Consider the following 18,761-nt stretch of genomic DNA (forward strand, 5'->3'; position numbering starts at 1 on the left):
GGCCTCATTCAGGTTCTACGTAAGTGAGGTGACCTCAAATACCCCACGTGCTAACCAGCCTTCCCAGAATGGGACCCACAGGCAGGTAACGCCTGTTCACCAAGGTCACACTGGAGAGAACAGAAATCCCCGATTCACACTCAGCTTTATGTGTTTCATTATCGTAGACTTGGAAGGTCACTTAATGAAGACAAGCTTTAATAAGCACCACAAGGCATTAAACATTGCACTACCCAGAACACGGATGCAGTTCCTGACCTCCCAGAGCCTGGGTCTAAAGGACACAAAGACCGTCACGGATGTATGTTACGTGTTTGTTTCCTTTCCCTTTCGGGGGCTAGCGCCAGGGAAGTGTTGCATTCTTAGGAACCACAAATCCAATTTCCAATTCTGGGCTGAATAGTAATTTTTCCTGAAGGTTTGAATAAATCATCCAATCTGCTTCAGTTTCAACTATTTTCAGCATTTCTATTTTAATCATTAATTTTGGCTGCTTAGGACCCCAGAGACACTGAGCCCATTTGTGACTTAATTTGGGGTGGGGATGAGGCAGGAGGCAGAAGAGACACTGAGCACCAAACAGGAGAAAATAGGCTTGAGCTACCGTCTGAAAGATTTGGGCCAGATGCAAGGAACATTTTGTTGTCAGTGACAACTGTAATTCTTTGGTTTGCTCTAGCAGGGCAGATTATAGAATTTGCACAACCGTAATTTTGGTCAAGACCGGAGAGATTCTAATGTAAGAAGATAGTTTAATTTTCATTCTGATTGGACCACAAGGAGACGAGTCACATGAAATAGCCCTTCAGGTAAATCCTAATACTCAAGATAATAAGAAGTGCATATAATCCATCCTGCTCCCCTTGTTGCTTCGAATGCCAGGGAGCTCAAAATGAACTACACTGTTGAGTTAAAATAGAATATTAGCCTAGGACACTGTTTCAGTTACCTACTGTTGTCAACAAACTATCCCTAAACTTAGTGGCTCGGAACAGTTTATTTTTACCTTTCATGGGTCAGTGAGTTGCTAGGACTCAGCCGGGCAGTTCTGGCTTAGGGATTCTGAAGCTGTTTCAGCTGAACGGGGCGGGGCTGGGTTCGAGTCATGTAAAGGCTCGACGGATAAACCTTCAGGATGATTTGCTCATTCGCAGCTCTGGCCCACACGGGGTTCGGAATGTCTGAGCATCTCTCTCCCGTCACATGGCTGGCTTGCTGGTGGTGAGAGTTGACACACGGCAGCTGGCTTCCCCCCACCCCCCGGGGGGTAAATACTGGGGGAATACCCTCCCCTGCTCCAGGGTTATAATGGAGATGTGCTTCATGGGTGGGGTCATCCTTAACCCCTTGACAGGTTATTTATTTATTTTCTGTTTTTCATAAACTTACAAGGGATGGACCTTTCTTTGTGAGCCTTTTTTGGAAGTAGGTGAGTCTGAAAAATACACAAGAAGTGCTTTACTCTTGTCTAGGGCTTGACGATTTGCCACGCACCCTCACCCATGCTACCTCACTGGCCCCCACAACACCACATCGATGGCCAGATCGGTGACTTTATCCCCAGTTTTGCAGAGGCTGGAGACTGAGGTTCAAAAAAGGATTCGTGACCCGGCAAAGGCAACAAAGCTGGGGAGTGGCAGGATGGCCCCAGACAGATGTGTCCGACATGGCAGTGTCTGTCCCCAGGCACCATGAAGCCCGGACACACACCTACGTTTCAAACCCAGGTGCGAGCCCTGGACATACCTCACGACACCTGCTTGCCCCTCCACCACCCGCTGTCACTACAGAAGTTTCGTGTAGTCGTGGAAGCTCTGGTCCTTGAGCACGGCTGCTCGGACCAAACCCGCTCTGCCACCTGGTGATGACCCTGGACCTGGGATCTTTCAAACGACTCAGTTCCTTCGTCTGTAAAACGAGGCTGCTGCTGCTGCTGCTGTCATGAGGATTGAGTGAATTAGTGCGTCAAAGTGATACGTGGTAAGAACTTTGAAAAGAAGTCTCTCAGTCAAAGGCTGCAGAGATAAGTAGCTGTTAAGAGAACCCTGGGCTAGCTTCCTCTTCCCTATGCTTTTCTTGATTTTATATGGACCTTACTAAGTGTCCATGCAAGTACAGCTCATCTTGACATTTCATTTCACTTGATCACTTGATATTGTTTATTACCGGATAGACTAAAAGCCCTAAGTCGATGTTAATGCCTGTCTAAGGATCGCGATTTCAGCTGCAGGATGCAGTTATAAAATATTGTCAGGACTCGTAGATACAATCCGCTTTCCCCAAGGTCCCAGGTGTACTCACTCTCTCTCTTCAATTATTTACACTGACACTCCCTGGGTGCACAGTCGCTGTCCTTCCTCGCTCTCCGTCCCACGTGGATCGGCACACTCACACCCAACCTCCCTCCACCCTTTTCACACACATGTTCTTCTCAACATGCTCACCCGAAGATAGTTTTCTAACTACATGCCCTTGGCCTTCTGCATCCCAGCGTTCTTCCTTCCTCAGACCCTCAGTGTACAGCTATTTCTGTGCTCACTGAGCTGAAAATGTCCCCTGGCCATCCCAGGTGCCCTGAGGATGGTAGGAGAAGTTTTTGCAGCCAGGCCCAGTGGGGCAGGTTGCAGACCTTTGTATGTATGAACGAGGAGGCTTTGGATACCTGGCTGTACCTGCTGTTCGGCTCACAAGGGTCTCCATCAGTCATCTGAGGGGGCCAGGGAGCGGACTCCCCTGCTGCCCCCCTGGCCACGGCATAAACAGCCGCTGCGCAGCCCAGGACTCTTGAGATAGCTGCTGCTTAAGGGGGCAAATGTTCCTGACTCGAGAGGAGGCTTGGCTGAGGGAAGCTGCCTGCTTCTTCCCAGCTCAGGGTCGGGGGGAGAATTGAGCTGAATATGCACCTATTCAGAAGGGCAAAGAGCCAAAAATAACCGTGAGCAACAGCATTTCATCTGACAGGCCCAGAAATAGAGCTCATTTCGGAGTGCGCCAGGCTTACAGACTGGGTGATTCTGAGACCTTCCGCATCCCCACAGAAATACATGGAAAAACTCCCAGCTTACACAAAGGCTTCCATCCTCTCTTCACGCAACTTCTCAAAGCGAGGACCCTGTGGCCCAGGGAAAAGGAGTCTGCAGTCAGAGAGACTTGAGGCTCAAAAGATGGGGTCTGGGGACCCGGGGATAAGAATGGTACCTGGTGGAATGTTCTAAGAGAGGAAGAAACAGGAAATAATTGGTACATACGGAGGATTCAAAAAAGGAAGAACAGAGACAGGAACAGATTTAGGGAAGGTAAAGCCTAGGCTTTCTCATTCCCCCCCACCCACTCCCCGTGAGAAAAACGCAAGTACTGAATGTTAAAAACGTCAGGCAGGATTTGACTGGATCCCCAAGGTCATTGTTGGCAGGAAAAAAGACCATGGTTTTCCGATGGGGATGGGAAATGTGTGGTCTGACAGCAATCTTCTCTTCCATTTTTGTTTTCTTCTCTTGTATTTTGATGTAAAAGGCAAATGTCACAGTTCATTTATCTTTATTCCGCATATCTGAAGTTGCAGAATGGATGGGAAGTGGCAGGGTACAGAATTCCAGAGGACCCTGCCCACGGGGAAAATTGTGTACTAACAGGAAGGAGCTGGAGGAGATAACAATGGATATAAAAGGAAAAGAAGGCAGGAAGGTAAAAAGGGGGCAAGAAGGAAAGGACAGATAGAAAGAAAAAAATGAAAAAGAAGATGATGAAGTCAATCTGATTGAGTGACTATGCCTAAGAAGCTTCTACGTATAAGGCCAGGGGACAATGCCCAGAGCTGAGGAGAACAGGTGTACAGACCGACCAGAATACGAAGCAGGATTAGCCAGTTGCCACACGGGCTTACAAGCAATGCTCGCTGGGGACAGAGAGAAACTACCAGTTGATTTTTGACCTGAGATCACAAGGGATGTCTCTCTAGAGCTGGTGGCATTTGCCTGGGCCCAAAGGTTTATGTAGGAGGGCGCTTTCCTCACTGCTCTGCAGTGCCCTCCCTGCCCCCTCTTATAACTCAGAGATCAGGTGTCTTTGCAGGGACACACCTCAAGACAGATCCCAAGACATCCTCAGTACCTAGAAATGTGGTTTCCAAGTGCCCATGTGTGGACTGTGACAGCCTGAAGGTAGCAAAAAATAAGGCGATGACAAGTCTGGAATTTTTCACAAATTATATTCCGTTTAAAGAGCTGTCTTTTATTGTGATATTGGATCCTTCCTAATTTTTTGATGGTAAAAATACCGTCTTTTGGATGAAATAATGTTGATAAAAATAGTATATTGGGGTTTTTGTTTGTTTTAAATACTTTTATTGGCAAGTGGATAGGTAGCCAACTGCATCGGTCCCTGGGATTTTACAGATGTTATGCCATTTCAGATTCTAAGAACTCCTGGCCTAGAACGCCATTCCGTGCTCACAGAGGCAAGCATATTCAGTGAAGGTCATGCCCTTTTCCTGAAGCCCTGACCTGACCCGTCCAGGCTTCTGGATGCTTCTCCTCATAAGCCTTGCAGAGAGAGGCTATCATCCTCCTGCTGGACTCGGTCTTTTTCTGTGTTGAGGTGTGGGATTGCTCTCTCACTGTCTCTCAGAGGGGATGAGATAACCCTAAGGCAGTGATGAGTGAGAGCAGATACAGTCCCCAGGGACCTTCCCAGGTTAGTGGAGCATTAAAACTTAATTCGAACCAATAAATTGTAAAGGTGGGAAAGAATGGTATTTTAAAACGAACGGTCTTCTTGGGCACTCAGACCACACCCTTCAAATTACTGATCCGGACAGAGGAGGCAAGGGCAATGACCGATTCCGTCTTCTGGATCAAAATGTCACAGTCCACTGTGAATAGAAATCCTAACCTTCTGTTTTTCTTTCCCCTCTTCAACACAACATTAATCAGTCAATCCTGCCACACCCCTGCCCTGGGCCACAGAGCAACCTGAACATCCCTTTTTGAGGACCGAATTGTCTTGAGGTCAGTTCTCTGCCTGCCTGACGCTCCTCACGGAACAGGGCACCTTCTTACCTCTGGATTTTGGGGTGTTGAGTGACGCCCGGCGCACAGTAGGGGCACAACAGAGGCCTAGTAAGTAAGAGATTCGGTGCACCACATTAAAAAGAGCTCAGTGCCCCAAGGGGTGCCTCCACAACGACTACAGTTAGGTAAATTCAAACTCACAAGGCTTCTGAAACTTGGATTCCATGAATCCTGATTACAAACAACCTAAGGGAGCCATTTCGTTCCCTGAAGGCCAAACTGAGTCTTTGTGCAATGAAGTGAAAGAGAACTCCAGAGAAAGGCCCAGGAAGACAGGCAGAAATTCCAGAAATATTGTGAAGCCCCATTTTCTGGAAATGGCCAACAGTTTTCCTTCCATACACATTAAAGAGTATAGGGGCGCCTGGGTGGCTCAGTCGGTTAGGCGTCCAACTTTGGCTCGGGTCACGATCTCGCGGTTCGTGGGTTCGAGCCCCGCGTCGGGCTCTGGGCTGACGGCTCAGAGCCTGGAGCCTGCTTCCGATTCTGTGTCTCCCTCTCTCTCTTCCCCTCCCCCGTTCATGCTCTGTCACTCTCTGTCTCAAAAATAAATAAAACGTTAAAAAAATTTAAAAAAAAAGAGTATCGTCTATACTTTGACCTGCCCCCCAAAATAATATGGACACAATCTGGGACAAAGCTGCCAAATCTTTCAACCCCCCTGGACACTCAACAGAATAAATCATTTTCCACATCATACAGGAGAATTTTCAGTGCTTCGGGTCTTTGGAAGTGGGGCAGGGTGCTGGAGACAGCTGTCAAACAAAGACACTCTCAGATGTTTTAATGTAGTGCCTGCTGGATGAGGTAGGAGCAGAATGACCTTATCATGGTTCTGGAAATGGGGTCTGTGGACCAGCATACAGCTTCTCAAGCTTCACCCAGGGCCAACTGAATCTGAAATTCTAGTGGGGTTGTCCAGCAACGTGTGTTTTAATAAGCCCTCCCCGGGATTCACATGCAGGCTGAAGTTTGAGAACCAGTGACAGAAGGCATTACCTTGGAATGAGTGACTGGGAGCCAAGAACCTGACCCAGGGCCGCAGCCCTCAGGTGACCTAAAAAAAGAAAGGAATGACTCAGCTCAGTTGCTGAGTGTGGCCAGGCCTGTACTGAGACGGCCGAGGGCATACCCTGGGCACTCCATCTGTATGGCCAGACTCTCCTGACGCCTGCCGCGACTTGCCCTACCGTGGTGGCATCTCCAGAGGGCAAGGGCCGTGTCCTTCCAGGCTCCCAATCATTGTTAGTTCCAATACGCACAAATCCACCAGTGCCAAAGGGAAGCTTCTGAGAACTTTCGAACGTGGGTTAACTATTTCGGAGCTACAGCTACCTGCCCAAGCACTTGTCTGAACCGCTGGACACAGCCCAGCGCTTTCCAGAGCACCAGGGCGGCCGCAAGCTGGAAGACTCGAGGGCCAGCCGTGCCCCTGCGCTTGGCGGCAGGACCCGTATCCGTGAACAGCCAGTCCCAATCTGGGCCCCACGGCCGAGGGTGTGCCTGGATTTATTCTAAAAAGTGTGCGCTTCACGAGCCTCACCCTTTCGTTTAGGGCTTCAGTACAATCGCATTGACCTAATTAATTCGTTTTCTCCTCGGTCCGAAGTGGAAACCGGGGCACAGGGCTGCAAATCCAATGCAAACCCGCTTTGGGCGCCGATACTCTGGACAATTAAAACAAAGAGCGCGGCGGCGGCGGCGGCGGCACCGCACAAAACCCTCGGGAAACATCCAGAACGTGCCGGGAACCAGCCGGCAGGGCGGGGCGCAACCCGGGTTAAAAATGTGCCCGCAGGGAGGCGGCCCCACCCCTGCAGGTGGACAGGTGGAGGTTGGCAGGGGTCAAAATCCATCCTTAAAAGACTAGAAGCTGCGCCGCTGCGTGGCGCAACTGCAGGGGGCACAGTCGCCCTGCGCCCAGCGGGAATGGCGCCCTCGCCAAAAAAGCAAGGAAACAAAACCCATTGCACCGGCGGGAACTGGGCTGCGGGACCCGCAGAAGGAGTGGGTGGGAGCGGGAGGACGCGGGAGCGGGGTATAGAACGAGAAGGGGAGGGAGGGAAGGGAGAGAAGGGCAGGGAGAGAAGGCAGAAAGTGGAAGAGGGGGTTAGGAAGAGAAAGGTGCGAGGGGGAGATGGGAGAGAGGGAAAAAGGGGAACGGAGGGAGGGGAGAGAGGGATCGCGGACAGGAAGAGCGCCGAAGGGGGGCGGGGGAGGAAAGCGAAGAAAGGGGAAGGGGGGGGCGGGCCGGGAACCGAGGGAACCGGGCGGGGGGGGCGGCGGCCAGGGGGCGGGACCGGGGTCAGTCCCCACCTGCGGGGTCCCCGGCCGCGGGGCGAGGTGGAAGCTGGGGTCGGAGGCAGCCGCCGAGAGGCGGGCTGGGCACGGAGGCAGAGGGGAGGGAGGGGACGGGCACTGGGAGGCGGGGAGGAGCCGGCGCTCGGCTGGGGCTGCGGGGGCGGCGACGGCGGGAGCGGCAGTGGCGGCGGCGGGTCCGGCGGCGGCGGCGGCAGGTGGCCCCGCGCGCGGCGGCCGGCCCGGCCGGGGGCGGGCGGGAAGGTGGCGCCTCGGGCGGGGGCCGGTCCCTGCACCAGGTGACCTGTTCCGGCCCGGATCCGGGCGGCCTCGCCATGCAGCGGCGCGGCGCGGGGCTCGGGTGGCCGCGGCGGCAGCAGCAACAACCCCCGCCGCCCGCGGTCGGTCCCCGGGCCGCAGCCATGGCCCCCCCGAGCGGCGGCGTCCCCCCGGGCCTCGGCGGCCGCGCTGCCTGCGCGCTGCTCCTGTTCTGCTACCTGGTGAGCGCCGGACCCTGCCCGGGTCCTCCCCTCCGCGCGGGGCCCCGGGGACGCGGGCGGGGGCGGCCGGGGACCTCCTCCTCGCCGGGCGGTACGGCGCTGCTAGTTTTCTCGCTTCCGCGCCGCTGCGCCCCGGGCGCGCCCGGCACCTGGGATGGGTACGCGGGGCGCGGAGAGGGGTGCGTGGACCGGACTTGCGGCGCGGCGCTCTCGCTCGTGTCCGTTCCTCTCCCTCCGAGACGCGCTCCGTACCCGGGTTACGTTCCCCTGGAGACCCTCCCCTCCTGTTCCCCACTCCCCCCGGGAGCCTCGCCAGCCGCGTTTCCTCCCCACCCGCCGCGCGCGGCTCTCCAGCCCCCTCCCTCCCCGTCCTGGGCTCCCCTCACAGTCTCGCAGCTCCTTTCCTTCCCGTGCTTAACTTCGCCTCTCTCTCGCGGCGAACGCCACCCGCCTCGAACCTCCTTTTACTTTCCACCGGGGCCTCATGGCCCGGACTGTCTTCTGCCAACGCACCGGCGAGGAACCTAGCGTTGCCAGCGCTCTTCAACTCCTCCGTGGTCACTCCGGCCAAGTTGCGGATGCCAGAAAGAGATCTAGTTCTTTGTAACACGCTTACCGCCCGAGTGGGGACTTTAGCTGCGTCTTGAACGTTGTCATTTGAGAGAATACGTTTGGCTTATGCACGTCAGTTTACAATTTGCACTCTTCTTGGCTTCTGTTTCCGTCATCAACTAAATGGCAGTAACCTATTTTTCAAAAGCAGCTCATTTAAAATACCAGAGTAATTTAAACCCTCAGAACAAGGTGGGGGAAATAGTCCTCGTCGGTTCCTTTGATGGCTTGCTTTCTTCTGCTTTGAATTCTCCTAAACAATAGTAAATTTACAGAAGGTGACACCCTTCCTGTCCAGCCTACCTTATTTTCCAGGATCTTGCAGAAACCTTGGGTTATCTCGCCATATATTACTGTAAATAAATGAAATAGAAAATGCTGAATCATGAAACTGATGTAATAGGAAATTCACAGAACGCTTAAAATTGAGCAATGTCATTGTCCAGAATTATTTTCATTTATGTGGTGTTGCCGTTATGCAGAGTCTGTCTTCACAGAAGCTAAAAACTGCTTGGGAGACATTGTCAGGCATTAGAATTGGATTCCAAAGAAATTGCTACCTAGCCCAAGTTTCTTTTAACACTCTTTACTTCTTGGCTGTTGCATTTCTTGAAGCAAGAGGGTGTAAAAATGCAAATTGTAATTCTGCTTTAGAAAATACCTGTTGAGCAATCCATGCTTTGCCTCATATTTTAAAGTACCAAATTTTGTGGTTGGATTTACTTGATATTTTCATGAGAAGTTGTCAGTTAACCTGAATGTTTTTTTTTTTTTGCACCCGAGAGATATTATTATTTAATATTTATGCCACAGGGTTACAGCACACAGGCTCATAAATAAAACTGCCAAAACAAATGACAGGGTTTCAGTTTAAACAGATGATCCCCGTCCACAAGGCACTGGTTACCCACAGAGGCAGAAATGATGACATAGTAGAGTCGTGTGTGAAACATTTGTGTACAGGTGGTCTGGAAAGTTCCACGTGGAAATCCGAAGACCTGGCCGGGAGAGACCAGTTCTTGTCAGTTCCGAGAACTCAGAGGAACAAGAACAAAGCCTAAAGACCTAGTGGTCTGTGGGAACAGAGGCAGATGATGGAGTGGGTATACAAGTTCTGTTTGGACCCAGAGGGGTTTTGGGAGAACAGGTCACAGAGAGGGGAAAGAGACGATACCCGAAGCATAAGGTGAGCTAGTGAAGTCATGAGGTGCGGCTCCGAAGAGAGATTATAGAAAATACCGTAATGTGGGAACTAACTGGAGTGTGGATGAGTGTCTTGGCAGACAGAGAAGGATGGGATTTGGGAACGATCACGAGGAGGGAAATGTCAGTGCTTCCTGACTGTGTGTGTTTCCTTCAGATGGGCCTCAGATAGGCTACTGTACAGGAAAGACTCGGATAAACAAGCAAGCCATTTTGCAACTAAATGAGAAGGTTTTGTCAGAGCCAGGACAGCAAAAGTGTGATTTGGAAGGTGGGTTTCCCCATTTGTTCTAAAGGTCTAGCCGTCTGCTTAGGATTCTGTTCTAGAGGTACGAGCTACCTGAGCCACTGCTAAAAGGTAAGGCTTCCTGACCTTGGAGAAATTCAGTGTGCAAGGTGGGGGAAACCGCAAACATTGGCACAAAACACATGAGGGCCAGAAAACAACAGATGAAAAAAATGCGTAATTGTGTCCGTCCTGCTTGTCAAGGAATGCTTTGTAGAGGAAGAGATTGGTCGGGGGGAGGCGAGGCCGGCAGGTGGAGGGTACGAGTGGAGCAGAATAACGAGGCAGGATCTCAGGAATGTGCAGACACTGGAGGGAGAAAGCTGTCCCATAATTTGGAAACGTGAATAATAATAAGAGTAGCAATAATAGTTTGCGTTATATCAAGTCATTTATATCCATTATGCAGTATTAATTTTAACAACAACCTTGTGAGGTAGAAGCTGTTAAGATCCTTATTCAGATGAAGTGACTTGAGACTCAGAGAGGTTAAGTAAGTTGCCCCCGGCCACACAGGTAGTCCAGGATCGCAACCCAAGTCCATCTACTTCCAGAGCCCCAGTTCTTAGTTAGCCACGCTAACTTACTGCTTTTCTGGATCTCACTGCTTGGAACCCATTCCTCTCATGCATAGATGCATGCATGGGCCGTTAGCAAAGCTCTTACAATTAGCAGCCACTGTGCAATTGGTCAGGATGTGAGGTCATGTCTAAAGTAGCCTAAAATATACAAAGCAGGAAGCACAGGCCACAGAATAGAAGCAGGATGTTAAAAAGAAAAAAAAAAAAATAGGTGAAACCAGAAAATATTTGCCATCTGTGATGGAGAGGTTAAAGATAGGGTCCTTCTGTAGTCCAGAGGCAGCTGGTGGGGGTTAGCGCTCGAGTCTGTGTGAATGCGTGTCCAGGTGTAGAGCGAGTGTGCCTTGGAATGCATTCCAAAGCCAAGTCGTCCGTGATTTGGGAGCCGATTCCCACTTGGTGTTATCCCCGCCAGTTCGCTCGTTCGCAAGGCCTGGAGGTTGAGAGTGCTTTTCTGAACAGATGCCTTTAAGCCCCTGCCCTCGTGGGTGCGGGCTTCCAGGAGCCGGGGTCCTGAGGCAGCGGGCGCCTTTCTTCCCCATTGGCGGGGACAGCGTAACCTTCAGTCACAGCCCAAGAACAGTACTGTGACTGTAGCTAGGATACTGCCAAAGCATGAATAATTGTGACGAGGCCTGAAAGATAAGTCACGGAACGATGCCAAGCAGATTTCGGAAAAGATGATCCCTGGTTCCAGCAGCTGCCAGAAAATTCTAAGGTCACCAAGGGTCAAGATGCAGAGAGCCCCCTCAGAGAAGGTGAGGGCCTCGAAAGTAAAAGGTGACAGAATCGCTTCCGCTGAGGTCACTGGTGCTGAGCGGTGTGGCCCATGTAGAACTTGCCAACAGATCCCCTTGCCAGTCTCTTACATCATTAACTCTTACCCTCCTCCAGACCTGGCTAGACCAGCTGAGCCTGCCCCAGCCCCATCGATAGCAGTGGCACTTGTAGAAGGCATTTCTGTCCATTCTGAACTCTGGTCTCGAATGTATAATTTTTTCTTAAATGAGAAAAACAGATCTCACAATGGCGAACATTGATGTCAGCTGTAGAGCCGAAATATTCAGAGTGGACATTTGCACTTGTTAGACAGTCAGAGGACAAAGAAATAAGAGGGCATTAGTGGCACGGATGTACGTGGGGATCGTTAGCAGACGGTGGCTGCGACAGAACTCTCCATCAGTGGCCACAGACCATTGGTTATCCCTCTAGAAGTATTCATTAACTCCTTACTCTGGAACACAGGACTTGAGAAGATCAAAAGCAAGGTATAGAGAATTCTCAATTATCTCGCTTGCCCAAGAGTGAAAATGAATATATGAAATACAGAGATCACCTTCAAACTTCGCGTCAGCCAGTAGGGTCCACATTCATCCTGACCAGAGCTCCGAAAATCTCCCAAGCCATGGTGTTTGCCTCTTTCTTTCTATACCTTCTATTCCTGTTGACAATAGTGTGGGAGCCATGAATTGGCTGATGGAGACAGCTGGAGGAAAGGTAGACGAGAAGGCTTAAAGAATCCAGGCAATTCAGAGAGAATGGATAGACTCAAGTAGACCATAAATAGTCTCAAGTGAATTCCTGTTACCCCACTCATCCTATTCCCCTGAGAAAGGAGCCAAGGGGCAGGAGGGCTGTGCAGCATGTGAGGAATTGTTGGAGAGATTGGCCGACATCCTCATCCAAAGAAGGGCTTACCCTAGCTAGGGAGCTGGCCCGGTTCAAGGTGTATGTTTGTGGGTAAGACAATACCTACCCTCCCCACAACCAAGCCGTAGTGACACGGGGGGATTTTCGCCCACACACATCCCCACCCCGCCTTCAGGATGAGAGTGAACAAAGTCCCAACTTTTCCCCCACCTGTAGCCAGAAAGTGGGACAGGTGGAGAGGTGAGTTGGTGAGTTGAGGGCCTCTCCTTTGGGGTGTTAACTGGAAGGCAAGAAGGACACTATCGCAGACTCTGGAGTCAGATGGGAATTTGAATTTTGGTTCTGGTTTTTAGTGGTTGGTTGGCTTCGGGCAAGTTACTTACCGTCTCTGAACCCATGCTGTTTTCTCAGCTGTAAAACTGGAATGCTGTGTCCCTCCCAAAGCCCTTGTGAAGATTGGCTTTGAAGGGAGACGTTCTGTGAAGGGTGAGGTTAGAAGTGAGTGAGAAAAGGGACTTTCCGCACCTGTCCCGATGCCTGCACAGAGTAGGTACTCCATGAAATCGAACCAAACTCAACCTTGGTTACATCTTATGATTTAAGTTAAAAAGAAATAGCATATCAAATAGTATTAAAGAGGAGGGGGGGAGCAGACAACTAGAAGCATTGATCATTGTTGTGGTGGTTTCTCTAGCCAGCTCTCAGTTTGGGGAAGGCATATTAGTAAACTGGGAAGTATTTCCCAAGGCACATCTCGATTTTGGGGTCCATATTGACATCACTGCCCATTCGGTTTAATTGCATGCTTTGTTGACATAAACAGGATTTTTGCTTCTTTCTGGTCAGCAGAAATTGGGAAAGTAGGCGTTTTAAGGCAATACAGTTACCTCTTGACTCATGGAAAGTTTGATCTGGCCAGTTTGGAGAGAAAGCACACTCATTAGCCAAGGTTTCCTTAGGTGACTGATGGGATGGGATGGGCAGGAATGAGAAAAACACACACTCAGTTATTGTTTGTATATCACATGAACCCACGTACACGTGTTAGTGTAAATAAACTTCCCATAACAAGACGTGAATGATTGAAGATTTTGCAGTCTCTCTGTCCCTTCCTTAAATGACAAGTGGACCATATGGAGAAAAGAGCCAAGTTTTCTCAGCTTTTTAGAACCGGCAAGATTATTTGAATAGAATTTTTTCTTATTGATTTTGTTTAAAGGCATCAGATGCAGCCATCCTAAAAGAAGTTTAGGCAGAATTGATAGATTTTTTTTTTCCCATCCAGAAGATACATAAATTCATCTGTTTTGCAATTCCCAGGCTGAATCGAATGCATTTTGGTCTCCATTTTGGGGTCTCTCATCATGAACACAACATTAACTGACCCATTTCTTTCTTTAGAAAAAATGTACAATACATACTCAATTACACAAACACAAGGGAATCTGTTTTGTGAGTGGGTGTGACATTGTCAAATTTGACTTTGATTAAGGCTTACTTCTGGTGTAAACAGATGTTTGAGGGCTCAGGCATCTTTCAGAGCCCAGCTCCATTGTGTGCAGAACAAATCAGTAGCTTCCGAGGTGGAACATCTCCGTGACTGCCTAAATGGCGTAATTTAAGGGGCACAGAAATGCCCCGTCACTCCCAAAATCTTGCTTATAGACACAGTGCGTTTAGGCTTTGCTTTTAAGGCATTATCTTCACCAGGCTGGCATAGAAATGTAGGTATGTGACTTTACTGCAGCACTGTTTTCATTATCACATTAACATGGATGAACTTGCCAGATGAGCAGGAGTCCAACAGAGGGTAGAAGGATAGGAAACGTTAAAAATTTAATTTGTATTTTTGGTGTGGAGACATGGAAAGTTCTAGAATGTAGGGAGGTTGTCTGAAAGGTCTGGAGGGACTTGATAGCTGAGAGAAGTCCACCCTAAATGGGTAAGGTAGGTGCGAGAGTGCCACTTTCCCTGACCTCACAGTCCCTCATGTCAGCCCTGACCCCCAGGGGCCCGGTGGGATGCCAAAGGGTGAGGGTTCTTTACAAGGAGATTAGCGAGGCTGGATGGAAACGGAGAAGTGGAGACGGCTCCCCATCGCAAAAATGGGAGGCAGGCACTCAAGATTGGATGGAGTTCTCCGGTTAATATACAGGTGCCCCCCCAGGAGCAGTGACCCAGGACAGACCACAGCGGGTCCTGGCAGAAACGTTCACGCCCAGGACTTTAGTTCAGCAGGAAGCACTTAACCAAAATCCTACTGTGTGCCTGCCTACCTGTATTTCAGAAGCCAGAGACATAACAATGAGTAAGACATGGACTCTGACCTCATAATTTCTAAACAAAGGAACGTTGGTAATTTTTCACTTCCGCTAATGCAAGCTGGCATGTGAAAATACCTATGAAGGTTGGACACGTGTCATGCCTGTAGCTGAAACTCTTCAAGTTAATTGCCTTATTTTCCTGGCAGGAAACAGCTCATAAGCACACACATGACTTGAGCCAGGAAATCAGCTTCAGCTTAATCAATATTTAGAGTGTGATGTGTTGCTAATCGGTGTTGGTTTTGTACATAACAGAGGTAGCCACAACTCACAGCGTAGCAGCTGCCCACCGGGTCTCCTCCAGCCCGCAAGATGCCAGCTTCCTACGTTGCATAGGTGTCCAAAGGACTGAAGACTGTAGTGCCTTCTGGCGGGATTCAGACCTTGCCCCTAAAGCCACACATGGTGATGTCAAGGTCCCCTTTGGGGCCAGCACTCCCCCATCCTATGAAGAAAACAATTGTCCATCCCTGAAATTGTTCTTCTCTCCTATTAACGCTTCTCCCACTTCTCCAATCGTCTTTGTCAGCCCGTGAAATTTTCCAGTCCTGAAATTTTTAGCCTCGCTCGAACTTCTTATCCCACGTAGATGTTACTGAAACAATAGGAAGATGTCAACACCGCCGCCAGGGAACCTTAGCAAAATAACAAATCAAGCGCCATCAACCACACGTATATGAAATTGTATCTAATTGCCCAATCTCATTTCTTCGGTATGATCGTTCCTTCAAAGTGCATATTTTCTGTCATCTTGTGTTTTCCTGAATTCTAAATCTAGAATAAAAGCTTGATAATCTTAGAACAGGAGTCGGCAGACTGTGCCCCACGGGCCCGCCAGCCAGCCGCCTGTTTTGGTAAACACAGTTGTGCTGGACCACAGCCGTGCTCGTTCGCTTGTGAGTTAGTTGTCTGTGGCTGCTTTCGGCAGAGCCGAGTAGTTTTCACGGACACCAAGTGGCCTACAAAACCGAAAATACTTACCATCGCGCCCTTTTTTTAGAGGAAAAGCCTGTGCTCGCTTCAAATCTGGAAGCGCACCATCCAGGAGAAATACGACGTAAGCCACAGATGCTAGTCACATAGGTAATTTCAGATTTTCTAAAAGCCACGTTTAAAAAGCAAACGGAGGGGCGCCTGGGTGGCTCAGTCGGTTAAGCGTCCGACTTCGGCTCAGGTCAGGATCTCGTGGTCCGTGAGCTCGAGCCCCGCGTCGGGCTCTGGGCTGGTGGCTCAGAGCCTGGAGCCTGCTTCCGATTCTGTGTCTCCCTCTCTCTCTGCCCCTCCCCCATTCATGCTCTGTCTCTCTCTGTCTCAAAAATAAATAAAGGTTAAAAAAATTTAAAATTTTAAATCTGTCACCACCGATCTCCGCAGTGATGAGCCCGATGTGCGGAAGGTCACGGGTCACCAAGCAAAACTGAAACCGGTTTCCATGTGCTGTGCTTATTCACTTGGGACAGGGGACTGTGCGTGTTTAGCCCTGAGGTGTAAGATAATGGACGCTGTTACCAACTGCACTTTGCAATGAAATCTGGTGAAATCGAATAGCCTTCCCTCCAGAATTTGGTTGACCAGAAAGATTCACTGGAGTTCCTAGTGTCCGTACTAAACGCGTGGTTAGGGGTGTCTGGGCGTCTCAGCCAGTTGAGAGTCCAACTCTTGGTTTCGGCTCAGGTCATGATCTCATGGTTCGTGAGTTTGAGCCCCGTGTCGGGCTGTGCGCTGACAGGGAGGAGCCTCCTTGCGATTCTCAATCTCTCCTTCTCTCTCTCTGCCCCTCCCCCACTCACTCTGTCTGTCTCTGTCTCAAAATAAATAAACTTTAAAACAAATTAAGGGGTGCCTGGGTGGCTCAGTCGGTTGAGCGTCCGACTTCGGCTCGGGTCATGATCTCACGGTCCGTGAGTTCGAGCCCTGCGTCGGGCTCTGTGCTGACAGCTCAGAGCCTGGAGCCTGTTTTGGATTCTGTGTCTCCCTCTCTCTCTGACCCTCCCGCATTCATGTTCTGTCTCTCTCTGTCTCAAAAATAAATAAACATTAAAAAAAATTAAAAAAAAAAAACAATTTAAAAAAAAGATTAAAAAATAACTGAAGTGGGAGGGGCGCCTGGGTGGCTCAGTGAGTTGAGCGTCCAACTCGTGATTTCAGCTCAGGTCACGATCTCACGGTTGTGGGATTGAGCCCCGAGTCGGGCTCTGTACTGACAGCAAGGAGCCTGCTTGGGAGTCTCAGTCTCTCCCTCTCTCTCTGCCCCTCCCCGGCTTACGTGTTCTCTCTTGCTCTCTCTCAAAATAAATAAATAAACTTAAAAAACAATTGAAGTGGGTGAAGAGGGCTGGGTGAGTCTTTAAGGAATACATAAGAAGAATGAGGAAGAGGTTTAAAGTCATTCTCTGAGAAAGAACACAAGGTAATATTTAATATACCGCAGCATGTGTTGGACTCTAGTCCAGTTGCCTCACTAACTGGGCCAATGTCTTCTTCCCAGGGAACTGAGCGAGGGCAGCGTTAGGGGCACTTGGTAGGAGGGACACCAGCCACCGTTGGCTGCTGTGCCGTCCAGCTTCCATCTGCACCTGTGGCCTCGGTCTTCAGCCACCCTCTGCTGTGGGCTCGAGGCCGGCCGGATTCCCGTCTGGAGCGGCGGGCCAGACCTCCACACGTCCGACAAGCCACTGCTTATGGACAAATGCTGGGGGTATCTCTCATTCACAAGGAAGCCAAATTCAGCCCGGCAACTCTTCAGTCTCGCTGTTGTGTGCCGTGGGGTGAAGAACGGGGGGATAGAGAGTGAAAACGGGGTGGGTGGGGGGAGGAAGCTTCTGGGCTTGCCTCTGCTGAGCCACCGGCCCGGGTGATGTCGGAGAGCATGGCCTCTCAGCGACCCATTTCCTCGTTGGGAAAATGGGTTGGGCTGATTCCTCGCCAAGGGCTCATCCACTCTAACAGTCGCCACTTCTAATTATAAGATTATTTTTATGTTTGTTCCCCCCCTCCCCCGTGTAATTTGGAAGTATAAATGAGAACATAAAACAATTAAACCCCTTACTGCGGGGGCAGACAGTTTGGACTGTACCCACCTCTTTACATATTTCTTCCCACGCTTTTCCCATGACTAATCAAAAGGAATGGCCATTCTCCTGTTCTCACTCTGCCACTTGGAGAAACTATGTTTTTTATTTTCATCTTTAGGACAGTTGCTCCCCCCACCCCACCCCCTGCCCTACTCTGTTTTGTTTTGCAATATTCATGTAATACAGAATTCAAAAGATAATAAATAAGAATATACAGCCAATGTCCCTCTCTTACCCTGTCTTCTGGTCACTTTATCCTTTCCCATGTGAGCAACCCGTGCTATGTGTATTAAAGAAAATATGTATATATGTTCCTTTATTTATTTATTTTTTTTAATTTTTTAATGTTTATTTACTTGAGAGAGAGAGAGAGAGCAGGACAGGGGCAGACACACACACACACACACACACACACACACACACACACACACACACAGAATCTGAAGCAGGCTCCAGGCTCTGAGCTGTCAGCACAGAGCCTGACATGGGGCTTGAACCCACAGACCGTGAGATCATGACCTGAGCCAAAGTCAGAAGTTTAACCGACTGAGCCACCCACGCACCCGAACCAGCAGTCTCTTGATGGACATTTAGTTTTCCACCTTTTGCTATTACAAACAGTGCTGCAGTGAAAACATGTACGTACATCATTTTGCACAAATTTGAGAGTATGTGTAGGATAAAATCCTAGAGGGGCAATTGTTGGACCGGAGGGTTTTTTATACTTTCGATGGCTATTGCCTGACCACCATCCACAGAGATCACTCTTATCAGCAATACATAAGAGGCCCATCTGGCCGGTACAGTGTGTTATCGGACTTTTTTGATCTCTGTGAACCTAGTAAGTTCAAACTGGTATCTTCAGTGTCATTTCCATGTGCCTTTCCTTTACTATCCGTGGGAATTCACTAATTGATGAACTATGTCATTTCGCTCATTTTTCTTGATTGTTAGCTTTGTTTCTAATTGACTGTCAGTGCTTTTAAAATAGAAACGCAGTTCCCTTTTACGGAAATTTTCGTTGATTCTTCACTGTTAGTAGAATGAGATTCCACATGCCTTGGACTGGGATTCAGTGTCCTTCCTTGAGAGCCAGAACCCTGCCTTTCGTTTTTCAACCTCACATCCCTGTGTCCTTTTGTGTCGTTCCCCTCCTGTTCTCTG

The 18,761-nt window shown here is 49.6% G+C and overlaps 1 protein-coding gene and 1 long non-coding RNA gene across 12 annotated transcripts in view; one reads left to right on the forward strand and one right to left on the reverse strand.

The window, feature by feature from the left end:
- The window catches only part of LOC131507741 (uncharacterized), a 151,940-nt gene that overhangs the window by 2,198 nt on the left and 130,981 nt on the right, over nt 1–18,761 (reverse strand). Inside the window, exon 2 of the long non-coding RNA XR_009259673.1 lies at nt 1,007–5,603. This is a non-coding gene — a long non-coding RNA (uncharacterized LOC131507741). The remainder of the gene's footprint in view (nt 1–1,006; nt 5,604–18,761) is intronic.
- The window catches only part of SEL1L3 (SEL1L family member 3), a 103,486-nt gene continuing 92,246 nt past the window's right edge, over nt 7,522–18,761 (forward strand). For 3 of the 11 annotated variants that reach the window (XM_058722926.1, XM_058722925.1, XM_058722931.1), the window contains exon 1: nt 7,528–7,867. In XM_058722926.1, the coding sequence (XP_058578909.1) occupies nt 7,703–7,867 (165 nt within the window). In that variant the 5' untranslated portion in view covers nt 7,528–7,702. Of the gene's footprint in view, nt 7,868–18,761 lie in introns of all 11 variants that reach the window. The other 8 variants (XR_009259672.1, XM_058722934.1, XM_058722933.1 and 5 more) reach the window with 7 other exon arrangements.

This window comes from Neofelis nebulosa, chromosome 3 (assembly GCF_028018385.1).
Source record: "Neofelis nebulosa isolate mNeoNeb1 chromosome 3, mNeoNeb1.pri, whole genome shotgun sequence".
In the NCBI taxonomy this organism is placed as follows: domain Eukaryota; kingdom Metazoa; phylum Chordata; class Mammalia; order Carnivora; family Felidae; genus Neofelis; species Neofelis nebulosa.